The sequence below is a fragment of the Nanorana parkeri genome, unplaced genomic scaffold (genome assembly GCF_000935625.1).
Source record: "Nanorana parkeri isolate BGI_ZX_2015 unplaced genomic scaffold, ASM93562v1 scaffold564, whole genome shotgun sequence".
In the NCBI taxonomy this organism is placed as follows: Eukaryota; Metazoa; Chordata; class Amphibia; order Anura; family Dicroglossidae; genus Nanorana; species Nanorana parkeri.
Genome location: NW_017306832.1, coordinates 845,135 through 873,095, shown reverse-complemented (window position 1 = coordinate 873,095; position 27,961 = coordinate 845,135). Strand labels below are relative to the sequence as shown.

Genomic DNA, 27,961 nt, shown 5'->3' with positions numbered 1-27,961 from the left:
AGGGACACAGATAGCAAACTCACTTAAGTGAGTATAAAACGCATTTTTAATAAAATGTGCTGAATGAGTTAAGGCCCTTTGACACATACTGCAGTGACCTGCACCGGATCAAAGCAGGCCAACCCTAGAATACATAGAATACAATTGTTTTCTATGTGTCCCATTCACACTACAACACAGTAGGCGGTACGCTGCAAAAAAGAAAAATGCAAACATGCTGCATTTTATTGCAGTGCACTGGATCCCACCACAGGTCATCACACGGCAGCACAGCGGAATGCCCTGCCATGTGGGGACTTGAATGGTGTACACATTCCACACTCTATATAAAGTTTAAGAACTAAAGAAAACAGTCACAGTTCCGACAATGTGCCATACAAAGCACACTACCAGAGCTGTGACAATGCACTAGTCCGTTGTTAAAATGCTGCTAGATGGGACAGGCCCTGAAAGTTTCACCTGGAGATGGACTTTGAAATATTGGGGACTTTGGATGAGGGTCCCGGGAAGTTTAGCTGTGCCTATGTTTGTTAGGATAACAATTTACAAGCAAACTTGCAGCTGAAGTGAAGTCCCGATGAAGTCATACAGCTGTCCCCTGACAGAGTGCTTGTTACTGGACATTGCCTTACAACATGTTATTAGAACAATAGCAGGAGAGCCTGGAAAATAACTCAAACTTCCCTTTTAGTTCTTGTAAAAACAATCATTGCATCATGTGGAATAAACATTTGTGGTTACAAATAAAATAGAAACAAGAAATGAAGGTTGCGTAAAAAACTGCGGTGTAGTCATACAGAAGTCCCTTATGTTTGAGTGTTGCATCTTGGTTAATGTTATACGTACTGTAGCAACCACGGGCAAGTTCTAGTCTACAAGATTTACAGATTGACTAAATTCCCAGTACCTCTTTAGACTTTTTGTTGTTGTCCGGGAAATAGGAAGGGTCCTGTGTTGAGATAGGTAGTGTTTTGTTAAATCATAGAACTTTGGGGCTTTGCAAGTTTTTAACTTATTCTTGTGGAAATGAAAAGCAGACAATTAAGGGGTCTATTCACAAAGCTGCCAAAGGATCTAGCCGTAGCTTTGGCCGGATCCCTCAGCTAGCTTCGGCCTCAGGTCCCCTTCGGTTCAGTAGAAATGCTGAATTTTTTTTTTATTATTCTGATGGCAGCAGCTGTCAGAATACTAGAAAAAAAACCTTAGATAGCAAATAAGCTATTGTTTCCTCTGCTATCTGCCATCATTTCAATTTTTTTTTTTTTTCCCCACTTTTTTTGACTGTTTTTTGGCATGTTAGAAGTCCAGCCTGAGTGGCTACAATGGCTCCTTCCATAGATACACAGAAGGAGTAAAGTTGGCCTTACAGAAGGAGTAAAGTTAGCCTCCCTGGTTCAGGAAGTATGTTAGTCACAGGATTACCAGGTAAAAATAAAAGGGGGAAAAAAGCGTAAAAAAAGAAAACTACTACAGGAATGTCATCTAAGGACTGGTAAGCTGCAATGTATTACATTTTTGTGTTGTTAGGTTTATATATGCATTAAGATGTATAACTTTAGTACAAAGAAGACCACTTCCAACAATTCAGTTGGCCAAACAAGTTGCTAACTCATCCATTATTTACTAACATGAATCACAAAGTATCTGAGACTGAATACATCCATATAAGCACTGAGTCAGTGCAATTACCACTAGAAACTGTATAGATTTGTCAATAAGTTTTTGTATATATTGGACCTGCTCATCTTCTGTGACTTCTAAAGGTTTTGGCAACCCCACACTGCTGCACTGTGCATTGGGGCATCCCAGAGTTGAATACAGATTACCCCATTACAGAGTGGGATAACAGAGCGGGATGAGCATGCCACCGCTGTCAGAAGTTGGTGAACATGTGTCCTTTATTTCAGATTGTGACCGGGTTTCAAAGGACCAATTCAACACAGTAAACTATTTTGGGAAGAAAAGAGATACATGCAGATACCACTCTTTCAAAATCTAATAGTTACACTTTAAGCTGTCAGCGCTCACTGATAAAAAGATATAGTGATCATAAACACTGACATTAGCTATTCTTTCTAGGATGAGAAACCAGGTTAATACATGCACCTGTGCATGCCCAACAATAGGAACAGTGTCTATTTTCCTCTTCAAACAAATGAGTGTGCTGTTTTTATTCCTGTGATCTCAATAACATCCTGAAGCAATGACACTCTAGTCAGCATCCTGTGGCACTTAGAGCAACTCGTATGATATTGTGATGCTTGCTATGTGGTTTGTGGCTGGTGTAGGTACACCTGCAATCTACGTGCCTGGCACAGTCATATAAACTAGAGCAAAATAGTTTCAACTGTTCCACATCAAATATTCCAGGAAATCAATCTCTATGTGTTACCATTTAAAAACATGTTTTAATTAATATTAGGCCTGAGGTAGAGATGGCAGGAAGCAAGTTTTCCGTTTAAATTTAAGACATTATTTGATTTGCTCTGTGCTGAAAGATCCTAATGATCTTGTGCCTACCGTATGTTCAACTTTAAACCACAACTTGGTTTTTGTAGTTCCATTTATTATATGTGAGCAAAAAAAAGCAAGTATCACTTCCTGTTTTATACTTTGTAAAGTTTCTCTTACTCCTCCCTTTCTTCGTGTTTTTCACATTTAGGCAGAGAAAAAAAAGAGAAATTGTTTAATTTACCAAATAAAGGTGTCTTGGCAAAATAGTGTAAAGAAAGTGTAAATTTGTTGAGTATGTTGGTGCTATGGCGAAAGAAGTATGCACATTAGGATTTATGACTTCTCTTTGACTTTCCTGATCTTTATACTTGTTCCAGGTCAGTACTGAAGCAAGGAGGTCAGCATAGCAGCTAAGCAGTTAGCATTTTTAGAAGCAGGTCAGCAACGGCGACCTCCATGTTTATTTCATACAAACAGTAAAAATCATTGCTGTCTAAACAGACACACTGGCACCAGAGTCAATATAATAATTGCTTCGTTTAGGTACCCAAACAAGACCTATTATTTTAAAATTTTGTATAAACATCCTAGGATGTTGATGGAGTTTGGAGAAGAGTTACATGGGACATACTGTATATGTTATTGTGTTACATACATGGATTTATAGAAGCCTATGACAGAGATTCTTTTGACAGTTTGAAGAAGGGTATGGTTCACTCCCAGCGGTTTAAAAGCACTATAAAGGCAAGTGTTGCAGTGACATAAAGCGGATGGTGCCACTAGTAGAAACCATCAAAGTGTCAAATCTTACTAGCACATTGTATTCTCAATTATAGAGTCATTAGATGCAGTATCAGCGGAGCACATCGATCCTTCATCAAGCAAACAGTGACCAACAGAAATAAACTAAAACAAAAGAAAAATACCAGATCATAAAGAGTATGATAATCGCAAACAAAGTTCATAGTGTACCAATTCTCAGTAATCAGTATAATGTGTAAAATCTAGACTTGTGCGCCGTCAAATAATTTGTTCCGTTTCGTAATATCCATTATTTCGTATTTTGTAATTCGTATCCGAAACTCAATTCGGATTCGTACGAAATACGGATTTTCGTTAGTTTCGGCACATTTTCGTAACTTTACGAACATTTGTTATAATGAAGTTAAAAAGCAAAAATACCTTTGTTAATATTGTAGTCTATGTGGTAGTTGTTTTTGTATACGAAATACGAATTCCGTTAACGGATTCCGTATCCGAATTTCGTATTTCGGACTTAAAAAAAAAAACTACCATCAACTCCAATATAAATGTACTTTGCTTTTTAACTTCAATATAACGAATGTTCGTAACGGAACAAAAATACGTCAACGGAATTTCGTATTTCCTGCCTGTGTATTGTAATGCAACCCTCAGCAGCAGCGGATCCGTATTTCGGATTTTAAAAAAAATCTTGTCATGTTGTTCAACCTCATTTACAGGGGTAATATTAGTTCCTGTTTCAAAGAAATTTGGATCCGAAATTCGTTAACGGAATTTCGTATTTTGGATGTAATTCGGAAACTGCAATTCGGATTTTGTATGCTTACGAATCTACGAATTTAAGGAAAATTCATACGAATTTCGATTCGTAACCAAACGAATCGCACATGTCTAGTAAAATCACCCTAAAGGGTTTGTAAATCAAAGTATGCCAAAACGATAGACAATATATTGGATATTTAAGTCCCTGTATTGTTTTTTAGAATAATAGAAAGGAAACCAAAGGAAAAAGCTTATAGACTGGTCTCCTAGGTTTATGGGTTTGGTGACCCCTAATTACAAAATGAAAGGCTACCAGTTTATTAGCATCCAATTCTTTTATTCTTTTGCTTTGCCTGAAGGGCTAGCCGAATGTCTGAGCAATGTATTTGCAAACATTTCTTAAAGTGCCTATATTTTAAACCTACAACCATGGGCAAAGTAATACATTCACCCAGAAATCACATGTAAAGAGGCCCTGTATTCTGTAGGGTTCCCCGCTATGGTCACTGTTTGCCTGATGAAGAAGCTATGTGTTCTGAAACATTAATGATACTGTGAACAAAAATAGATCTATAACTGAGCATATGGTGTGCTGGTGAGATTTGATGCTTTGAAGATTAGTCATATTTCATGTGATATAATTTTTTTAACCTAAATGATTCCACATTTTTAATTTTGTTATAGATATATCTGCATATTTTATGTCTCTTTTTTTTTTTTTTTTTTTTTTTTTTTTTTTTACTTTTAGTACCTATGTGATTATGTTTAATGGGTTTTCAGCACATTATATCTTCCTATACGACAGTTGAAGAAGACTTGTGAAATATTAACAACATTTTGCAGATTCGATATGGTATGCGTGATTATCAATAAAAAATCCATAGAGTTGTTGATTAAAAAGGTATGAAGGTGTTCAGACCATGCATCCACTGTACAAACCATATTAAAATACAAATTTAAAGTTCTCAGTAGTAATGGGGTTGTTAAAAATAGAAATGTCTGCAGGGCCATTTGATTATCTAATACAGTGTGCAGAAGCAGCGTGCATTTATTATTAAAAGCGGCATGGATTGTGTGTGGGTGCATGAGATATGGAACGTTTTGTGTACCGTAACTGTGCAGCTGTGGGCATGTGTGAGCTTTGCTAACTGAATGTCAGTTTGATCATGTGAATGATATTCCACTAACCTGGATATCTGCCTCTATAGCCAATGTATTTCATCATCAGTGACCAGTGATATTTACATTAAAGCTTGCAGAGGTTCTTGGCCACTATATGTTTTTTAATTTCATCATTCTTGTTTAAAGGAAACCTTTGCAGAGGGAATGTCACGATTAGGGCACTGGAGCACCAGGTATTGTACACTCCGGGTACTTGTGGAGCAGTATACAGGGACTGAATTAGGAATGGGCAGGAATATGGGTCTCTGAAGATGCAGGGACAGTGTGACCACATAACAAACGCAGGTGTGCCAGAGTCGCAGGATCTAAGGAGCCACCTGGTCTTCCCCAGAGCCACTGATGGTGTGGATGTTGAGCGGCGCGGCAGCTCCCAGGTTGCGGCTCTCTGACACACCTGTGCAGGCACAGTGCCAGCGGGTACTCGGGGACCACAGCACACGGTACAAGACACAGGGTGCATACAGGATACTGAAAACATGCACTAGAGGGAAAACGCAGGGAACATGCGTGGCACAGTGAGCAGGTAACAGAAGGGAACACACAACAGGTGTTTGCACAGGAGAAAGGGGGGAGGTGCACAATAGTGCAGAGTAAAATAACCAAGTTTTCTACACAGTCGGTGTACCCACAGAGACTATGCAGGAACAGCACAGGTGCAAGGGCTCACAGAGGAGGTGATTACCGTCCTCTAGCAGGAAACACTGGGAGCATAAAGGAGATATGACATTAATACTGAGAATGCACACAGGTAGCATGCTATACAGGGAAGATGCACACAAGAGATGGTGCAAATACAGGAGCTCAAATATAGCATGTACACACAGGGGAACAGCAGTAACACAAAACTACCGGAACTCAAGGTGATATGCACAGAGGAACGTATAGGAAGACTCAAACATAAATATACTGCACACCATCCAGTTCCTGGGGCAAAAGGCGTGTTTCCCTTCCAGTAACTTCCTTCAGCATCATGTCACTCATGCAGGGAAGGGTAGCTGAGCACACTTAAATAGTGCTTGCCGAAAAACACCCTAACCAATTAATTTATGTTAGGTTGCTGTATCAACATTCTCCTCCCTCCAGCCAGTCTGCAATAGTAAGGCTGGGTTCACAACTGGGCGTATTTTTTCAGCTCGTTTTTTTTTGCGTTTTTTAGCACGTTTTTCCGTTCAGTGAAACGCGTGTTTCACTGGCAGTATGAATTTTTCCCCCTATTTTTAAACAAATGTTTTTTTGTTTTTTCACTTTCAAACTTCCCGCCGGCTCTGCCCCCATGCGACGCGGCCGCTCGCAAGGGACGGAACCCGGAAGTCGGCAGCTGCCGGAGGACACAGCGGGGATTGCGGACAAGGTAAGTCCTACGCTGTATTCCCGAGTGTGGCTCGGGGTTACCGGCTAATTTTAAACTTACACCATTTTATTTTTGCAGATATGGCCCTTTTCTTTATTTAACTAGCTATGAATCATGAATGTTCAATACATACTAAACCAATGAATTTGTTTATAATTCAAATAATTAGCATAATTTTAAAATGATTATGCAGATTATTTTTAGCATCAGAGTAAGAACATTTAGAAGTTGTCTACACATACTTCCGAGTGATGGTTTTCTGGATCTCCTGCATGTCCAATAATTCAATAACATGATTGTCAGACCTTGCACATGCTGTGATATTCCAGCATGTATTCTTCATGTTTAATTCATATGTGCTTTTGGTTTTCTTGTGTTACACTTTTATTTTTCCAGGGTTGATGATTAGAAACGTTTCTAATTGTATTATGGAAAATGAAGTGGCAACACATTAATATTTTATTAAACACTAATTCTAAATATGTAATTACAGAATAATAGTATAACTAAATGCCTCATCATTATATGTAAAATCCTAAAAAGATTAGAATCAAAGGAGAAGTGCTGAGCGAGTAATACTGTAGCTGTCACACGCTGGCTCTATAGATCGAGAGCTGAGCGATCATGAATTGCTGATCACTAAGCTCATGATCTTTTGCAGAGAGCAGTGACTGTCAGCCACAGGGATTCCCCCCTCCTCTCTCTGTTTCTCCAGCGCTCATTGGAGGGACAGACAGGTGAGGGGGCGAGCTTTGCTGGCTCTGGCTCTAGAGAGCCAGCTGTCAACAAGGCAGCCGGGTGGATCCCAACAATATTGTCAACATTTGCCAAAAAAAGTTCTGCGGTGGCAATCTTTGGATTGAAGGTGAATGTTGCAGGAAAAGCTTGTTTTTATGTTTTATCTTTTCATATGTTATTTTTATCTTGTTCTTGGCTGGAGTTTTGTTTTAACTGTATGCAATCCTGATCTCCCTTGACAATGTTGGCACCGTAAAAACAACTTTTTAGATTTATTCTCTGTGTGTGTGTGGTATCTGTAAGGGACGTTTATATATAGAAATCCCTATATAGTAGATAGTAGACACCAGATGGTGTCAGGCCTTACCATTCTCTTCTCAACCCTTAACCATTCCTCTTTAAGCGATAAGGCAATGCTCACATTCCCACTACTCTGCATTACTTTTTCATGAGAATAAAGGAGTATTATTGTGACAGGTAAGGCAGAAGCAAATGGTGTGGCCGCCTACCAAAGAGGTTTTACATTTTAAAGTGATATTAAAGTCAAACTGCTTTAAGTGACTGCTGCTCCTTGATGTTTAAAAGTTTTAGTTTACTTCAGAATGATCTGGTCCCCTGTGCACTGCCCTGATATCATGCTTTAGGATCTCTCCCTCCTCCCTTGTAGGTTGCCTACAAGGGAACCTACAAGTAAGCCATGTGTGTATCCACAAACAAACAGACACAGCAAGGCAAGACACAGCAATCCCTGCTTCCCAATCCTCCCTCCTCCCTTCTCCAAGACTGTGTTGCTCTAGTGATCTTGTACTGGACAGTAAGTTCAGGGAAAGAGTTAAAGCCAACTGTTTGGAATAATGATGACTGTGGGTACTTGGGCAAAAAAGAAATGATTTGCTGGGCAATACATATTTGTTTGATCTGGATTCATGATTTAAAAGAAAGTTTGGGAGTTTAACACTACTTTAGACTCCATTTGGTATGATGTGTCCACTTGTATTCCCTGTTCTGGCTAACTGCTGCAGTTATTATCTAGGTCAGGGGCCAGCAACCTTAAACACTCAAAGAACCATTTGGACCCGTTTCATACAGTAAAGAAAACACCAGGAGCCACAAAAACCTTTTGACATCTAAAATGAAGATAACACTGCATATATAGTTTTTTACCTTTATGTAATGTATAGCATGTATATAGGTATATGTGGGCTTAGTAACGCACTGGATTCTGGGCTTAGTAACGCACTGGACTCTGGGCTTACCTGAGACCCCGCAGAGCCCACCTGAGCGTGACCCTGCAGAGCACACCATAGATCCTGCACAGCCCATCTGAGACTCTCTATGGTGGGCTCTGCAGTGCCTTTGGTGGGCTGGTCGCCTGGGTCCCTTTCCCTGTACCTCCTCCCAACTCCTCTTACCTGCTGCTGCTGGGGCCTAGCCTCCTCCACCCCCTCCCCTGTCACCTCTGCCATACCGCCCCTGGTACAGCTGAAACTCATGTAAGAGGCTGCCCAGACCCCTCAAATGGGTACCGGCCGTACCCCCATGATGGCGGTTTTCTATCAAAGTTTGTGACCACGTTACAATGTGTGACTGGTGATGTGGTCACACATTTCAATGTAATCCCGCCCAGTTTTTTGGCGGTGGAATGTGTGACCGCCAATACGTCTAGCATTCCAATGCTTTCTCAGCTGTTCTAGGGCGGATCTGCATCGCAAATCGTATGCGCAGGAGAAGTGATCTGCCCTGGAACAGCTGTTCGGTCCTGAAATGTCACTTCTATCCGACTCTGTGAGTGCGATCTCACATTCCACCCCACTCACAAAGTCGGATAGAAGTGACATTTCAGGACCGAACAGCTGTTACAGGGCAGATCAGTTCTCCTGCACATGCGATTTGCGATGCCGATCTGCCCTGGAACAGCTGAGAAAGCGTTGGGATGCTTGACCTATTGGCGGTCACACATTCCACCGCCAAAAAACTGGGAGGGATTACATTGAAATATGTGACCACGTCACCGGTCACACATTCCAAGCTAGTCACAAACTTTGATAGAACAGCTGCCCTGTCTAATCATTTAATCAGAGAAATAGATTATAATAGCCAAAATTACAGTGTAATGTTCGCAATTATAATCCACGTTTCTAATGAAATAACAGCACAAAGTGTGCAATTACACCCATACCACTCCCCTCCCCCCCCCGCTCCTCATTCGGACTCAGCTGCCAAGCCTCACAGCCAGTATCCCAGCCAGTAGATGTGCACTGCAGCGGGCAGGGCATGTGACACACACTTCTCCTCTCCCGGCGCCTGTTACTAGGGACGCGGCCGGGAGAGGAGGTGAGTCACAGCACCCGCCCCCTTACTGAGAAGCCCATCGGCAGTGCGGGGCCCCCGGGACCTTACACTGCCGCATATTCCACCCTGGGGGGTGGTGCCCAGGACCGGACCTCAGTGGGCCCCCCTCACAGCCTCAGGCCCCGACGGTAGTTCCGCCCCTGGACAGGGAGCCGCAGCTGAGGGATGAAAGAGCCACATGCGACTCCAGAGCCTGATCTAGGTGAATGGTGTCCCCTCCCTTAATGGATATTTTTGTCATGAAAAATAAACAAAATAAGCAGATATTTGAGCACTTAATGAGCTTTGGTTGTGTGAGACATAAAGCCATCAACACACTACTACTACTATTGTTTTTAAGAACAGTGTGAGACATTCAGGCAATAATAATAATTATTATTATTATATAGGATTTTTATAGCGCCAACAGTTTGTGCAGCGCTCAATAATGACAAAGTACAGAGTTTCACCAATAGGTGGCCAACACCAGGCTTGCTAGAAACTTACCTATGACCCATCAAGTAATGTTCAGTAAAAAATATGTTTGACCAAGGCTGATCTTATTATACAGAAGTATACAGCAGAAGGAACATGTGAGCTTTCCAAATGCTCAGCATACGGTTCCTCTTTGTTTGGTTTCTCCTTTTGCATGGTATATGCTGTGTGTAATTTTTTTAGAAATAAGAAAATAAAGACGTTTTGATTATGAAATGTGAATAATCTTGCTCTTCATGGCGCATTTTTTCTAACATGTCAGTTTTCCATGTTGTAGTGTGAAAAAGTAAAACAAAAAAATAAATTATTTACATATCCACTACTATGAATATCAACCTCTGATGTATTCTGCTCAGAAACAAATTACTATACATTGTGGTCTGTTGATATATGTAAATACATTTTTTACTTTTTGATGGTTTCATTAGTTCCTATCTCTTGTTTGCTTCAAATCATTCTCAGTACAGCTGCTCACATATATCATTTCATTATCTTTTATCTCTCCTTTTGTCTTTTTTATTGCAGTCCATAACTCAGTTTCCTAGAAAAAGATGTACAGAAATTAGAGCTATCTGTGAGAATATTAGATTGTTTAGACAGAGCTATACTGAATTCTTAGAACTATGCTGCCTTGTAATAGTTTTGTCCACAATAAAGGTGACCTTAAACAGCCAAATATTTAGGGCCCGTTCACAAATATAGTGGTGACCTGTGCTTTACCACAGAGGATTAATCTGGGTCACCCACAGGACTCATACCAAACAATGGTTTTCTACATGCCCTGTTCACACCACAACGAGGGTGGGATGGGCTGTGTGCTGCGCTGCAGAAAAATGCAAACATCATGTCACCGCAGGTCGCCGCACAGTGCTGCTGTACATGGACTTGAATGGAGTTTACACGTTGTACACTCCACATAAAGTAAAAAAAAAAAAGAGCACTTGTGAAGTCAGTATGAAGAAATTTTGACTCACATTTTAAAAACGTTATTATACCCCAAAAAAAGAGTTTATAATGAATCTGCTCCTTTTCTACAGCAGTCCCTTTTATAATAGACCAGTCCTCAACCAGGGTGCAGTGGCACCCTGGAGTGCCATTTGGCTGTGTCAGGGATGCCTCAAAATTTTCAAATATGCATTTCATGTAATGCATTTCCATAGTGCAGGAAAGCCGCCCACCATCATCATGGAAACACATGATGCTAATCCAGGATAAGCTACATCTAGGACCTCACCCAGCATTCAGAAGAGGACATATGTGTCCATGCAGCCAATGCTGCCACGGGTGCATTGTGGTGATAATATAAGGTTAGACTCTAAAGTGAAGGGGGAACTGAGAACTTTGATGTGAAGAGGGCTTTTAATGTTAAAGGAGGGACTCTGATGTGAGAAAGTGGGAACTTGGATGGAAAAGGGGGGCTTCTGATGGGGAATATGGGTCTTTTGAAAAGGGGGACTTCACATCATTTTTGGGGTTTTTTTGCACGAGGATCCTCCCTTAAAATCCATACCAGACCCCTATCTACAATAAGGGTCTGATATAGATTTTGGAGGAACTAAACATAATTTTTTACATTATACAGTTACATTTTTTACATTTTAGACTAGGGTGCCTCAAGACTTTTCATCTTTTTAAATGGGTCCTGTGACTGAAAAAAGGTGGAAAAATACAGCCCTAGGGTGAAAGAAACCCTTAAACGTAAGCCTTAACCTGAAGCTGTCCCTTAAATGTAACTATCTTTAATCTCCTACTCCTCATGCCTTTAGGCGAGCCCTGAAAACACATCTTTAGGGAAGCATATTTCACCTCCTCCTAAAAACTGTACGTCTACTCCTTCAGTCAGCTCATCCCTCACAGTTATTACCTTCTATATTACTGTACATGCCCCTTTTGTACATTGTAAATACTCAGGAACAGGATCCTTATAATCTTTATGTATGGTATTGTACTGTAATTGTACTGTGTTCTCTGATTTTGTAAAGTGCTGTGTAAACTGTTGGTGCTATATATAGCCTGAATAATAATAATAATAATAATATCAATAATCTAAATCCTCACCTAAACATAGACCTAGGCTAGTGTGAATTCTGCATCTTAACATGTTAAATTGCTCATTGCACTATTGGATACATGCTGTTATAGCAATAAAAGGTGTCCAACTGGGAATGAGATATCCAACAGGCTCATATAGTGTTCTGTACTTATCCCCAATGTAAGGGAGCACTTTACCATGGACTGCCAATATAAGACAGCACTTAAAGGAAAACTGAGGACAAAGGACAAGTCACCAGTATTACCAGTGGCCTCATGCCAGCAGTTGTTTCCCTATTATTAACTTACCATGCCGTGTTCTGCACTGTGCCTCTGCATGGAGGTCCCAATCTGGATAAAGACACCCTCACATACCAGGAAGTGAACTGTTCGTTTTGTAAAAGGAATCCAAGGCAAAGGTAAATTTTCAGATCACTTCCACTTTAACCACTGCCCGCCAATGTAAGATGCCGTTTCACAAACACCCATAATTGATCACAGGGATACAGTTGATCTGCTGGTTTGCTAAATAAGCAGTTATGCTTATTTATGTAACTATCCTCTTAGGCCTTTGGTGGTTTGATCACAACTTACTCACAATGTTATGCTTTTTATGGTTTTGTTAGTGGTTACATTTGTTCATGAAGTAATAGAATGCGCCATAGTGGTGTCTTTGAAGCTAATCTTCTAAAACAGGAAGAAATCAGAAGTTGGGGTGTTGCTGAAAGCAAATGATCAGAGTTTGTGTTTTCGAGATAATAACTGTAACACACAATACATCTTTCATTATACTGATCTTAATTCTCTATTTCATGCAGAAAAGACATCCTTCGATTTTTGGATGCAGAGAGAGATGTTTCTGTAGTTAAAAGCAGCTTCAAGCCAGGAGATGTAATCCATTATGTCCTGGACAGACGCCGCACTCTAAATATTTCAAGGAATCTGCACAGTCTTTTGCCTGAAGTATCACCTATGAAGAGCCGCCGCTTCCGGATGTGCGCAGTCGTGGGTAATTCTGGAATCCTCCTTAACAGTGGATGTGGCAAGGAGATTGACAGTCATGACTTTGTAATAAGGTGAGCCAGCATCTGCTGCTGGAGATTAATACTTCATATGTATCATGTGGGTTTATCAATCTTGCTGCTTGACTGTGATATATCATTAATGAAATGAAAGGGGTTGTCATAGCTGGTGTGATGGACTTCATAATATTAAGCCATTTCCAAAATGGTTGTTGTTGTTGTTGTTGTTGTCAATTTAAAGCTAAACTTTGTGCACAAAAACATTAAATATATTCTTCAATAGCCACAAAGGATATAAATCCATTTGTGTGCCCCCAAATGCCTTTGTAAACCCAGGTATTACCATATACAAGTAGCAGTGCCATCATTGTGCTCTACATAGGCTGTACAGAGAATTTCAAGGGGGTTGGCTGATACAAGGCCAGTCACTCTGCATAAGAGTGACTGGTCTTGTATCAGCAGTAGTGACTGATCTTTATTACAGGACGCTCCTGCACAGAAGCAACATTTTACAATGGATTATTGCACAGATCTGGAAGAAACACAGAAATTACACCAATATTCATATAACAATACACATGACTCTTATTTTTAAACAGCTTTAAATGTATCTATAGGCATATTTTGTTTGGGTAGAGTAGAGAGGGCTGGAACAGGGATAGGCAATTCATTTTCTCAAGGGGCCACATGAGAAACTAGGACTGTTGTGGAGGGCCAAAACATTACTGGGAAGGTGCGTAGACACACATACATACATAAATTGATTTAAAAAATCTGAGAGGGGGCAACTAATGTAGGGGGCACTCCGATAGATGCAACTAATAATTTGTTGTCCCTATCAGAGTGACCCTTACATTGGTTCTTCTCATGAGACTGCTCCCCACATTCGTAATGAATTATAAGAGGGCACTCTGAAGGTGGCAACTAATGTAAGGGGGCACTCCAATGAGGACAACTAATAATTAGTTATCCACATCAGAGTATCCCCTTAAATTGATTGTGCCCATCAGAGTGCACCTTTATTTTCATACCAAGACCAATGTAAGAGGGCACTCTGATGGGGACAACTAAATTTTAGTTGTCTGCTTTAAAGTGCCCCTTACATTGTTTGTCCCATTTAGAGTGCCCCTTTATATTATTGTCCCCACATACTTAAATTTTCTACTTTATTAGTATGCCAGAGGTGGAAGCTGGGAGGTGGAGCAGGATTCAGAGGAGGAAGGAAGAAGATACCTTTCCAGCCTCCTTTAACGCTGGGGGTAGGGAACATGTTTGACAACCCTCCAAAGGACATTGCCCCCCCACATCCCCCATCCATACAGTGCTAACCTGAAAATAAAAAAAATCTTTTTCTTAGATAAAATGAGGGACTGTTTATTTTTTTTTATTTTTCTATTTCCTCATTGCTTACTTTTTGTCTTAGGACTTAATCACACCATAAACAGTATGTTCCAGAGAGGTTAGCTGCTGGAACGCACTGTATTGCATCCCGGGCGGTTTCCTGCTTTCAGGGGTGGAAGGGGGCGTGACGGTGCATTGAAGTCAGTAGCACAGCAGCCCGCAGTGCGATCACCTGCACCAGAACGCAAGGCACATCAGTGCCTGCGTTCTGATCCAGTGCGATCTGAAAAAATGCTGCATGCACTATTTTATGAGTTTGCACTGGACCGGAACGCAGGCACTGATGTGCCACGCGTTCTGGTGCGGGCAATCTCACTGCGGGGGCAGGGGTGTGCCTGCGGTGGCGTTGACTTCAATGCACTGCCACACCCTCTCCCGCCCCTAAATGCAGGAAGACGGTTGGGGTGCGTTACAGTGTGTTCCAGCAGCTGACGCTCCGGAACGCACTGTTTATGGTGTGAACAAGCCCTCAATGACATGACAGGAAGATATCTCCTCACAGTAGGGGAAATGTTATATTTTACCTTTGGGTCTGATTTCCCCTCACTACCTGTTTTGGGGACAACAATGGGATTTCTGTTTAATGTTCTGTCCTGTGAGGGTAACAGGAATAGAAAGGCAATAAAACTGGACAGAAGTTCTAAGTTTTCCCACTCAGGTTGAGACTTGTTTTCATTGGAGTTATTGTTAATCTATTAGGATAACTTTACAAAAGCCATAAAACATCAAAATGATAAAGCTTGTTGCTGATTTTTAGCTCTTCTGTTACAATTTTTTATTCATTCTAGCAAAATTGTTAGAACATCTTTATGTGAACATTTGAGAAAATTGAACTGAAGAAACAGCACTGCTTTTATAGTAGATTGTCTGTGAAGTAAGAGAGTAGCTTATTTCCATAAAGTTGCTGTGTCACATTCATGCTTTTATCACTCTTGTGTTTTTTTCCCTGGTTAAGCCATCTGTACGTGTCTCTCTCTGCACTTTTGCCAGTGCACCTCTGACTTTTCTATTATCAAGCTCATATTGTACAATGTTGGATAACCTAACGTTTAAAGACAATGCAGGCAAGTTTTCAGCAATTTACACAGCACTCAGCTTAAAACGTGTTCCTTGTAAAGATGACTATATTTGCTGTAAGATCTGTAAAACATTGTAAAACCTGAAGGGAAAAATACTTTTGACATATAATTAGGGATGCACCGATATATCAGCCACCGAAACATATTGGCCGAAAATTGCACTTTTGGCGTAATGCCGAAAGTGCCATTTTGCTGCTGATACATCGGCACATCCCTGCTTTCTTTCCTCCCCGATGTGTGCTGCTCTGTGTCCCAGCGGGGAAAAGAGAAAGTGTGACAGCCGGCCGAGTGCTGCAGGAGGGGAGCGCTGTGAGCGGCCGGCATCTCTCCTCCCCCATCGCTCAGCCTCCTATCACAGTCCGGCAGAGTGGTGTGTGGGTGGAGACAGCCCGCGCTGTCACAGGAGGCTGAGCTCTCCTCCCTGCACCGATCGCTCAGCCTCCTGTGACAGTGAGTCAGAGAGGAGAGCCAATGCAAACACTCATAGTTGTAGTTCTAGTAAACACACTATGTCCTCATGTTATGAATGAACAGGAACACTCAGAGGATTCCTGTTCATTTATAACAGTGGATACAGAAAAAGAGATTGAAGACTCTGTGTTCTCAATCTCTTTTTCTATTTTAAAAGGGAAATATCAGGGGTCTGTTTAGACCCCTAATATTTCCCCAAAGCCCCTAAAAGAAAAGTAAAAAATAAAACATTTAATAAAAAATGAATTAATAAATGAAAACAATTAAAAAGTTTATAAAAAATAAATACAAACAAACTATTTTTAAAATGTGAACAAATTAAAATAAAAAACATTTTCGTTTCGGCCTGACAATTTTTTTTATTTTTCCCAGTTTTTTTTTTGTAAAATTAGGTACCTCGGCTTATATTTGGGACGGCTTATACTCCAGTATATATGGTATTTCGGTTTCGTTTTGGCTTTGAAATTTCCATTTCGGTGCACCTATAATTATAATGCACTTTTATATTCTTTGCATGTTAGCTGATAATGATTTTTAACCCGAAGTGAAGTTTTCCTAACTTCTTTTTCAATTGGAAAGAAAAACTTTAGATACTTCACCTGGGCACACAAGGCAAGAAAGTAGGCAGCTTAAGGTTCCATATCTTACTCTCTTACTCATACCTACACAGTCAATAGAACGACTGAAACCTTTTAAATTTCAAACAACCCAACTCCTGGGGTATTAGTAGAGTTGGTATACCACCATTCCCCCCCACACCCCCACACACACAGGACCAAGTACCAAGTGTTAGTTTAGGAACTTCTAACTTCTGCGAGCTCTAGTAATGCTGACAAAAGGTGACTATAAAGGTAAAGTTATGAAATGGAACTTTATGTTTTCCCATGAGTCCAAAGGGATCAGCATGGCTTTTTAACAACCTAGGGCCCATTCAGATATTTACACTGCATTGCGGTGCTCTAACAAACATACGGTGATTGTTTAATGTCATGCATTAACATACATTTATTTGCAGTGAAAATCAGACCTGCACTATTTTTTTGTTTGTGTTATTCATATGCATTCTTGTACAGTCTTTATTAATCAATCAAGGCATCAAAATGATTAATTCTGGCATCTCCTGCTTCCCTGATTGACCATGCTCTACATACTACCAGATATCTTAACAGGGGCGTCCCGAGGCTGGGTGACACCCGGAGCGGTAACCGAATGTCACCCCGCCGAGACGTCACTGCGCATGCGCGTGACGTCATCGCGCATGCTCGGCAGTATTCTGATACCTGGCGGGATAAGGTATACAGTCACCCGGCAGGATAAGGTATGCCGCCGGGTCCCCTCCTCTCTCCTGATACTGTCAGGCGTTCGGTCCATGACCGAGCGCCCGACTTTTCAGAGGGGGGTGACACCAAAATGTAATTTTGGTGTCACCCCTCCAATGGTGTCACCCCCCTTGTGACGCCACTGTATCTTAAAAAGTTACTAATAAGGCTCCAAAATAGGTTTTAAAGATAGACAAATATTGTGACAGAACAAGTAACCCTTGCTAGAGGTGGGCTTAGATCTACTCCTACATCAAGTGTCACACTTTTAGTATATGCAAGTAGCTTTGATAAACAATTGTAATAAGTGAATGACTAGAGTCTCTAAGTAGTACTTATTAACTGGTAGGTAGTTTGAGCAATGAGAGTGAGAATAGTTCTTATCTACAGTACATGATGTTATCTGGGGAATGGAAAAAGAAGATAGACTTCTATTTGGTAAAAGTCGTCTTGCTTCTTTTATTAAAAATAATGATGAAACAAAAGCTGACTGAAGTGACATTTAAATAACGACAAAATCTTTGTGTTTTTCAATGTGAAATCCAATTGTTGTGATTATGTTCTTCAAGTTAACTCTCCCGAGAGAGAGAGAGAGTTGGGACAACAAAACAATGTTCAGGCAGAAAATAACCTGACATTCTAAAGGGCATTTTGTAAAAAGGACAATTTAGGGGCCTCTTATTTCTGCCGTTTGAATTTTTATTTTCTTGGGTTTGTTTTTTGTTTTGTTTAGGCAACGGCATACAACATATTCTTGTTTTTTTGAAAGAGAGACCTAACTTATAAAAGTTTGAAATTATGTTGCATTTCCTTGTTGATAATGCCATTCTTCTTTCTAATGGAGATTACAGGTCATAGTAGATGGACTGCTAGACTTTCATTTTTATATATTCTACAATCTCCTCTAAATAGCATGCAGATTTAAAAGAATGCTGAATTCTGAAATGTATTATCACTTATGAGTTTTTCTTTTTAAGAAGAATTATCAGAGTAAAGAATGTTTTATAGCAACAGTGCCTTGTAATCATCATTCCTACATCAGGGCAAAGTTGTAACTTGACATATTCTTTCTGTATGGTCCTAAATTACTCCACCACTTAGGATATGGATATAATTGTCCCTAAAAACATTCCTTATAATTCTCAGATATGTATTCTCTGTCTATACAATAGTGTCGCCCACCTTCATAGTATATATTAGACAATAGGACCTTCCTTTGTGGCCTGAAGAGTGTAATACACATTATCCCAGCAGTCTCAGGTGCAGTGCATCTCCTGCCCAAAAGTGAGAGGCAAAGAGGTAGCACAGGAGCAAATGATTGGTAAACAGTAAACACCAACATAATCTTGAGGCTATTTTTTCTCCAAGTGTCACCAATGATATGGGGATTATTTTTGTTTCCACTGACACCAACGTTATGGGGCCTATTTTACTCCCACTGACACCCACAATATGAGACTTATTTTACTGCAGCTGATGCCAAAGATGTATGTAAATAACTGGTAGTTGGTATTGTTAAGCTTTGCAATTGCAAACTTCATATCTGAACTACTTGCCGACTTTCAGTTGCTTGGATGCAGCTCTTGTTGACTTGCATTGTTCTGTTTAGTGCCTGGGCCCATAACCAATTTGTTATGTGTTTAGAAGCACTGAGATCTTGAGGAAAGCTGAATTAAGTTTTACTTGCTTAGAAGGACATTGCATGTGAATACAGCATTATGCAGGAAACATCAACGGTATATAGGAACATTTCCTGTGTATCATAGATAAGCATGCATGTAGAAAACTAACATTGCACCATCTACAGCTCAAACAAATCAGTATATGCTGTTGTATTTCCGACATTGGCAACTGGGATGTAAGCTGATATGGGGAAAATAAATTTTGTGTCCTGTTGCCTAGGGATCGGTATGTAAGCCACCGCTGGGTGGAGAGAGAGCCAGCGAGGGCCACTGGTAGGCAGGTGTATTTGTTGTCAATGGAGATGAGCATTTTAGAAATTCCTACCTAAAAACTGAATTCGATTTTCATGGTTCCAATTGGTGATTTTGTATTTTTTTTCCTTTGCAGTCAGGAGAAAAATCATGTCTGGTTGCAGAATGTAAAAACAATTTTTAATAATAAATTACAGACTTACTTGTTTAGGAAAACCTATATGTTCTGTAATACATATTTTCTCAGCAGTACCATTGGGGAGGGTGGGGTAAAGTGGAGGGGGTGGCTGCAAGCTGACTAAATTAACAGGTACACCACAAAAGATAATGTCACCTACTTGGAAAGAAACAGCATGTAAAGCTTACATACAAAACTTGCGAGAAGAGTGCCTCTGCAACCTAAGTATGTTGATTTTACAAGTAAATATAAAATGTAGAAGTATTATCAATTGATGTTCTGCTCTGCATTTGTTTCATCTTCCATACTAGTACATGTTTGATCCCTGCTGAGATGCAGCACATAATGTAGCTTTGAATAGGAATTCAAAAAATCAAAGAACGTGCAACAATCACATTCTGCTTTATTTATAAGTGATATTTAGTACCGGGTCCTCAACAGGTTTCTTTTTCCTTTCTATCTAGGTCTTGTTTAAAAAACAGTAGAAACAATGTTCCCATAAATATTTGCTCGTGAAATGGAATAATTTGTTTTACTATAAGAAAAAGTGTATGTGCAGATATCCACATCCTGCAAAAATGTTAATCATCAGTCTGAAATTACATTTTGGCAAAAAGTATTTGTATATTTTTTTTTAAAGACCAGTAATTAGGTTCTGGTGCTGTGGCAGAGTGTTCTGCATGGTATTATCTTAAAATGTATCTAATGGAAAAACATTATTTTATTTAGTTTTCGATAGAGTGGTGAGGAGTTAGAACCTCTGGCATGTTTTTTTTTCCGCCTGTATCCTGCTGGAGAGATAAAACTTTATTTTTTTCTGAGGGCCGCTGCCACTGGAACTGTAGGTTAAAGAAAATCTATAAATTTGAGTTGTCACTGGTAGTGATGCACCGATAGCGATACTGGTATCGGTGCCGAGTATTTGGGCGAGTACTCGCCCAAATGCTCCCATGCCTAGCCCGATACTTCCGGTATTAGGAAGCTGGGCAGCGAGTCATTACACGCTGCCAGGCTTCCTGATTGGCCGGGAAGCTGGCTCCATGCTCCCTTGTCACTTGTGACAAGGGAGCATGGAGCCAGCTTCCCGGCCAATCAGGAAGCCAGGCAGCGTGTAATGATTCGCTACCTGGCTTCCTAATTGGTTGGGAAGCTGGCCAAACAGGAAGCCGAGCGCCGTGTAATGATGCGGCGCCCGGCTTCTTGATTGGCCCGGAAGCCGGATTCATGCTCCCTTGTCACCTCATGACGAGGGAGCGCGGAGCCGGCTTCCCGGCCAATCAGGAAGCCGGGCACAGCGTCTTTAAATGGTGCATGGCTTCCTAATTGGCCAGAAAGTCGGCTCCATGCTTTCTCCTTACCTAGGAAGCCATTAAAAAATTGCAAATGTCACTGCAGTACTTACCTTCAATCCTGTGATGTGCCCCACAATTAGTCCATTGGTCCATTAGTTATCACTCCTATTCCTCTGAATGATGCCCAGCATCATTCAACTCACTTCAGTTCAGATCAGTTATCCAGTGCCCTGACTGAGAGTAGTTCTGTGAATGTAATTTCTACTTCAGTCAGACAGTTGGCAGCTTAGAGCCCAGATGCCAGACATCCAATTAGCTTAATGGAAAGCTGAAAGCTAGAGGGTTCCCACCTAAGGGCATCAGGGTCTGCAGCAGGCATGACAAATTCGTGTTTTATAAGCCCCATGCTGCCTTCTTGTTCCTTCCATGCAACCCATGGTGCTTAAAATGAAAAACAAAAAACTAAATAAATGTGCCCCCAGCTATTTTCCAGTTGATGTTTCACTTCCCTTCATATATTTGAAGCTACCCACAGTTTACTTTCTCTGGGATTAAATGTGGTAAATTGCAATTTATACTATATTGTTAAGTTCCAAAGTGCCATAATCATTTTCTGGAATTAAGTAGATCTCAGGGGCGGCCTTCAGTAGACATAATTGCCAGATTTATTTCCTTTTAATTTGGCCCACTGTTTCATCTTAGTTCGACATGACTGGCCTATAGTAGGAAAGATATGTACTTGTGTGTTTATGTATGTTGTTAGTAATATTTAAAAAGGCTAATAATTCAAATTGTCCAACTGTATTATATTATCTTGAAAATTACCATATGGTATTTTATTGCTTCATGGCCATTGTCACGAAAAAAGTAGATGTACCGCAAATGAACAGTGACTTCTGAATACATAATCATTGATTAAATGATCAATGTTCCTCGGCAGCTAATGAGCCATGTGAGTGTGCATTAACAAGTATCTGCTAATAATCTGTGATAGCCTATTTTACCATGTCCCATGACACTTTTGTTAATCAGCATGTATTCATTTTTAGCAAATGTAACAAAATGACTTTTAAATAGGTCTTCTAATTGTTTACTGTAAATGATGGTTACTTGACTTTTTTTCCTGTGTAAAGACGAACAAGATGTCACCAGAGAATGAGTTAGGATGCCCAAAGACAAGAGATGTATGTTTAGATATAACTACTGAAAGTCTTTAGGGATTGCAGTTTTATCTTCATCTCAAATGGCTCAATTTTTTCTCAATAGATACCTCATAAAACATTAGCCAAAAGATAGCAAAATCGTAATTTATTTGTAAATTAACTTTTAAATGCAAAATACTCTTTGACCTTTAGATACAAAAGACCACTAAAAAAAAAAAATAATGCAACATAAAGCCCCATCACCAAGTGCTGATCAGTGAATACTGCCACCCAGACCTTGCTGTAAGAAGGTATTTCGACGCGTTTGTAACATATTCATTACACTGCATGTTCTACTAGCGTACAAGCGTAGATCACCATTTATCCAATTTCCATAGAACCATTTGCCCTTATAGTAACAAAGGCTGCAGTCACATGCTCTGGAATTCACAGAAACATGCATGCCCCTTTATTAGTGGTGCCAGCGAGGAGACTTTGGGCATCATTCTGATGTCCCTGGGATGCACCTCTAGTAACAAAACTAAGTTTATCCAAGTGGCCGTCTCTGATCAGCTTTGTAACATACTTAGAAATAGGAGAGGATGTTACGATAATATTATATCAGGAGAGGAGGTCCGCAGATAAATTGGTGAACAGTGTGTCTGTTTTGCTCATAGCAATGCATCTGACATTACATTCATTATATGCATAACAAGAAGTTAATAAGCTAACTGTGGCTCTAGCTTACACAATTTTATTTATTGCTATCTGTTTGTCTAAGGCTTCCTATAGACAATATATAATTGTTGCCAAAAATTCCAGTGCACAACAAAAATGATAATTTGTTTGTGGGCATATTACTACCTCTGCCGACATTCCCTTGCTTTAGATTTATCATTTGGAATGGATTTGTTGTGGAATATTGCAGTGCAAAATACATGAACATTTTGACAAATTGACTGCACGTGATCTCCATCATTAAAAATTAATGTGAGCCGAAACTGTTTTTTTAAGGTTTTGATATAATAAGGTATGCTTAAACGTGTGTGTAAACAAAATAAACAAATAGCAAAAATACAGTACATCTCCCCAATACATGCACATTTCTCCATGTTTCATACCCTTCAAGACCCTGCAAGTACAGAAGATCCTTTTGATGCGCCAGAAATGTACCTGTTTTTTAATTTCTTATTGTGAGCTGAAAACAGACTTCTGTGGACTTAATGGTGTCAGCCCTGCCCAGTTGTCTTTTTGCTATACAACTGAAAACTTTCAACTATCTTTATCTTCACAACACAGGGTCTAATTGTTCTGTAGTCCAAGATAAGAAGGCTTCCTGTTAGGTCGGGAAGCTGGCCATTCAGGAAGCTGGGCACCGTTCTAATTGGCCGGGAAAGCCTCATGACGAGGGAGCATGGAGCCGGCTTCCCGGCCAATCAGGAAGCCAGGTGGCAAGTCATTAAACGCCGCCTGGCTTCCTGAATGGGACGTCCGGTATCGATATTCGGTATCAGCAAATACCAAAAAAAAATATCGGTACTCGTACTGGATACCGAAATAACAGTATCGGTGCATCCCTAGTTTTGACTAAACATATACTCTGGGTCTGCAGCTAGCTTATTATACAATGCGCTTGTTATAGCTTTCTTCTTTCTCTGTTACTATTATCTTCTCCAGTAACTGTTATTGTCTCTATCCGAACAGGATGACATCCATACAAAACAAATATAGAGAAGCCCAATTATCTTGGAAAAGTTGCAGGATCTCAACCCCTTGAGGGAAAGCTTGAGGGTCAGGAGAACTCACATATAGAAAACAGTCTTAGGGTTATATGAATCTCTGATTCAGTAAAAACAGGAAAAAACACAGGATCTGCCAGACACTTGGTTGCCAAGACAACTATTCTCCAAGCCCCCTGTGACCAGTCTAATCATTTTAAAAGCCTGCTGACTAGCAAGAAAGAACAGGTACAATTGCATGTTCATTACATGGTCTGTCATGCAATATTTAGGCTTCTTTAGTTTGTTGAGCACTGTGATGAGGTCTGTGTTCTTACAGTGTTGAAAGCTATAAAGCCAACTACCGGTATTATGCCTGCCCTACAGCTGTGTTACTTACATACACAGTCATAGTTATCCTTAAATAGAAAGTGGAGATCTAAATATGGAAGAATTAAAAGAACAAACCACTCAGCATTGGAGTTGATTCCAGCACTTTGTGGTTGACTTCATAAATTAGTCCTGATTTACTAAAGAATATTTGCATTGATTCACACTCAAACTTGGTTGAACAGCTAATCTGTACTCTACAGTAAATACAGTAATTGCTATGTGCACATAATGCATTCAACAACGTTAGTGTACATATGGCTAATTCACAAAAAAAACTTGGTTTTCTAAGCAGTACATGTTTAAGCATCTGATTGTATGCCATCAAAGTGGTGGGACTTTCTCTAGTGTTTTTGTGAATAGGTTTTTTTTATAATTGTATTAGCTATTTTGTGTGTAATTCATCCGCATACAATACAATGAAGAGTGTACTGATATTACTAAATGTGATTGTAAAAAAACCCCAACAAAACACCCACACACAAAGCAAAAAATCATAATGCTTTGCGGGGTATCATACGCACTATTCAGTAAGCATGTGTGCATGAGTTCATATGCTACTACTTGTAAATGCATGTTATAATGATATTGTAGATACCTGCTCTAAACTTATTTCCTCCAAGAGCATGATATACAGGGGGGCTGCTCCTTTTGCATTTTTTACAGAATCTATACATTTATATTAGTTAGGGGGCCACTAACAAAAGAGAGTAGATAAGGCTATCTACTTTCTCGTCAATTAATGATGAGAAGCATGGGAGGGAATGGCTTTCCAATACAATGTATACTCCACACTGTACTCGCATTTTACGATTCATGAAACGCACACTGGGGTGTGGCGCCTATGGTTCCCTATGAAGTGTTGTCTTCTTCATAGAAGACTTGGTGGCTGGAGAAGGGGCCAGTCAAATGACATCAGCTGGTTATATGACCAAGGTCTCCTCCTGCCACTTTTTCATATATTGAATTGAATGGGGCTTTGCTTGTTTTGGAATCCTAAAAAAAGTGAAGTTCTAAGCACAACTGTTAATAACAGCAATGTGCTTCATTAATGTGCTAAATTAATACCGGTAATTAATGTATTTATTTATCATTTTTAAGTACTAGTTTGGCCATGGTAAGGCCATACTGCTACTTTATAAATGTACCACTTAGTGTACCTTATCTGCACAGGGCACAATGCCTGCATTATTTTGAACTTTGTGCACACTGCAAATGGACAATATGAAGTATTAAGCATGACTGTATGCGTTCGCATTAGTAAAGTGCATGAAGGTTTACATGCTCATGTGTACCTGCAAGAGAAGCAAGTCAATTGTGATTAGAGCAATTTCTCCCTGCTCTTTTTTCTTTCATTTGTTTTCAGCTCATCGTGGCCTTTTTTTCTCTTGGGAATTCGCTACACTTGAGCTTCCAGTTCCAGCTACCTGCCCTTTTATAAACTAGTAGCATATACCTAATTAAAGGGCAACTCCAGGCAGCAAGTAAAATCATTGAAGCTATGTGGTGGTTCACTTAATTTTTTTTTTTAGCTGGTCTGTTTACTTAAATAACTTTTTAGGCAATCTGACCTTTAATGTAGCCACAGATAAATGGGATGTACATTATATATGCCATTGTGTCATATTCTGTAGCCTTGCAATAATCATCAAAAAATTCCAAACACTTAAACAAATAATTAGTATTATAATAACATCTACAGAAATATATGAAAATATTAGATGTAAAGCTGTAGTTTTTTTTGTCATCTGTAACTTCCTTTTGAAGTGGAATTTAATTATTTACTGCCTATAACTTATTGTTTTTAATTTTTTTTTGGACTGGGCAAAACATAATGCAAAATCAGACATAATAACAGTAATATTTGGGTTGAAGGTCGGGTGAGTACAAGAGAAAAGATGAAAAAAAAAGAACACAAAGAACTTGACATTTAGGCTTTTTTGCATAAGTGTCTGGCATTCATACAGAAATGAAGTAACACACAAATCATTTAAACAAAACAAACACAAAGATCCAGAAGGCCCAGATTGCTTAGGGAGCTGAAGCTTCAGGCCCAGTATCAAAATGATCCCTTTGATTGCTTGGTCAATAAAGTCACTGGTAGTTTGGCCCACACAGAGCTCTATAGCACTGGAAAACCAACACGGGTCAGCTGCAAAAATAACATGCAACGCTAGCCGAACATCGACGCGGTACTAAATGTGTAACTGGCAAAGGCTTTGCTTAAAGTGTGTTTCCACTTTTGCAGCCAAATTGGGATAACACCTACTTTATATTTTTGACATGCTCTCATTCACAATGTATAACTTTAAAAAATATATAAAAATTGGTTACATTTTGAATTGCTTTTTGTTTGCTTAAAGCTTCCCCTCTATGTAATGTTAAGGAGGGGGCTTTGGGAAGTTATGTTTACTCTAATTAACCCTGTCTGTACTGTGGTGGCAGAAGTCAAAAGTTTAAAACCAAATTCCTGGTATTTTGTATTCAATGCTGGGCGTTGCTAGGCAAATATGCCCCAGTGGATTTACATGTCCCAGTGTCTCCCATGTGCCCAAACTTACTTTGTTCCCTTATGTTCCCAATAGCTCCAGGTTCCACTTCCCCAAACTGCCAGGGTGGAGCGTGTTCCTATTGTGCTTTAGATATACAGAGACAGAGCATGCTGAAGCTCCTATCACGCACGCAGGGAGGAGGAGGAAAGGGGAGTGGCTTGATGCTGGGGTAATGTGTCTTTATGGACGCAAAAAACCCTCCACACTGTCAGCTGGGAGCGCACATGCAGAGGTGTCTCCATGATTCCCTGCAAAGCAACGGAGACACCTAAAGATATACACCAAGGAAGGGGGGGTTGCAGAACATAAATTTCATTAATTCATATTTTTTTTATATGGAGGGTTCAGTAACATTTAACATTTCCCTTTGATGCAAATCTACATGTCTGTCTGATTGAAAACCGTTATGTTTCTGTTCAGCTTAAATCTTAAAGCCTAACTCCAGCCAAAAATGTTTTTCTTACTTGTGAATTTGCTGCCTGTTTTCCCCCATTTGGGAGATTTCTCCTTACTTCATATTACCACCAAGCATAGGTCAAATTTAAAGCAAAGCCATAGAGGTAAAAGCAGGGTGATTTCGGTGGCGAACTTGTTCTGCAATGAAATGTTGCAGAATAAGATGGGTATCTGATTCTGCCTTGTTGCAGTAGATGGCAATTCTACTCTGCCTTGCTATTAAATACAGGCACTTTAATATGACCCAATCCAGTAGGTAGAACACGCTCTACTCCAGGCCATCTCTCTATCTTTTTGATAACACTCACCTGAGTTTAGCCAGTGAACTCCTGTCTATGGTTTACTTGAAGGGTGCAGGCAAACAGCCCAATACATAAACGGAATACATAAAGGGAGCTGTTTTACATTTCTGCCCATCCAGGCTTGAGATTTACACATCCCTGCCACACAGTACAAACAGATAAATGACACCACTTTCTCTGTTAGAGTTAAAAGATTGTTGTATGTTTTGGGCCATGTTTCATGTTACACCTATATTTAGAGTGTAACATGAAGCATGGCTATATTCCCCAGATACCGCCCCCCCAACCTACCGCCCCCACTTATCTTAATCACGAGGTGCTTCACCCTGCAGGATTTTGTTTTCATTTGAATTTGGTGCCGCTGTGTGTGGTTCTGCCCACACAGCTGCGTAATTCATTGACAGATCCATTTGCAGGATCTGTGAGTAAAAAGACAGTCCCATCTGTCACTACCGCAGATCTCAGTGGAGTACAACTGCATGAAGTCCTTGAAATACTTCTTCCAGTCCCATTACCGAAGGGGCTGGGGGAATAGTCTTCAGGAACCTGTGCATCGCACCCGTGATGCACTGATTGTAGTTGCAGTGCTTTGCAGGCTC

The 27,961-nt window shown here is 40.1% G+C and overlaps 1 protein-coding gene across 1 annotated transcript in view; it reads left to right on the top strand.

Moving 5' to 3' along the window:
* Nucleotides 1-27,961, top strand: part of ST8SIA4 (ST8 alpha-N-acetyl-neuraminide alpha-2,8-sialyltransferase 4) — a 132,772-nt gene that overhangs the window by 35,529 nt on the left and 69,282 nt on the right. Inside the window, exon 3 of the mRNA XM_018562192.1 lies at nucleotides 12,925-13,182. Coding sequence (XP_018417694.1) covers nucleotides 12,925-13,182 — 258 coding nt within the window. The remainder of the gene's footprint in view (nucleotides 1-12,924; nucleotides 13,183-27,961) is intronic.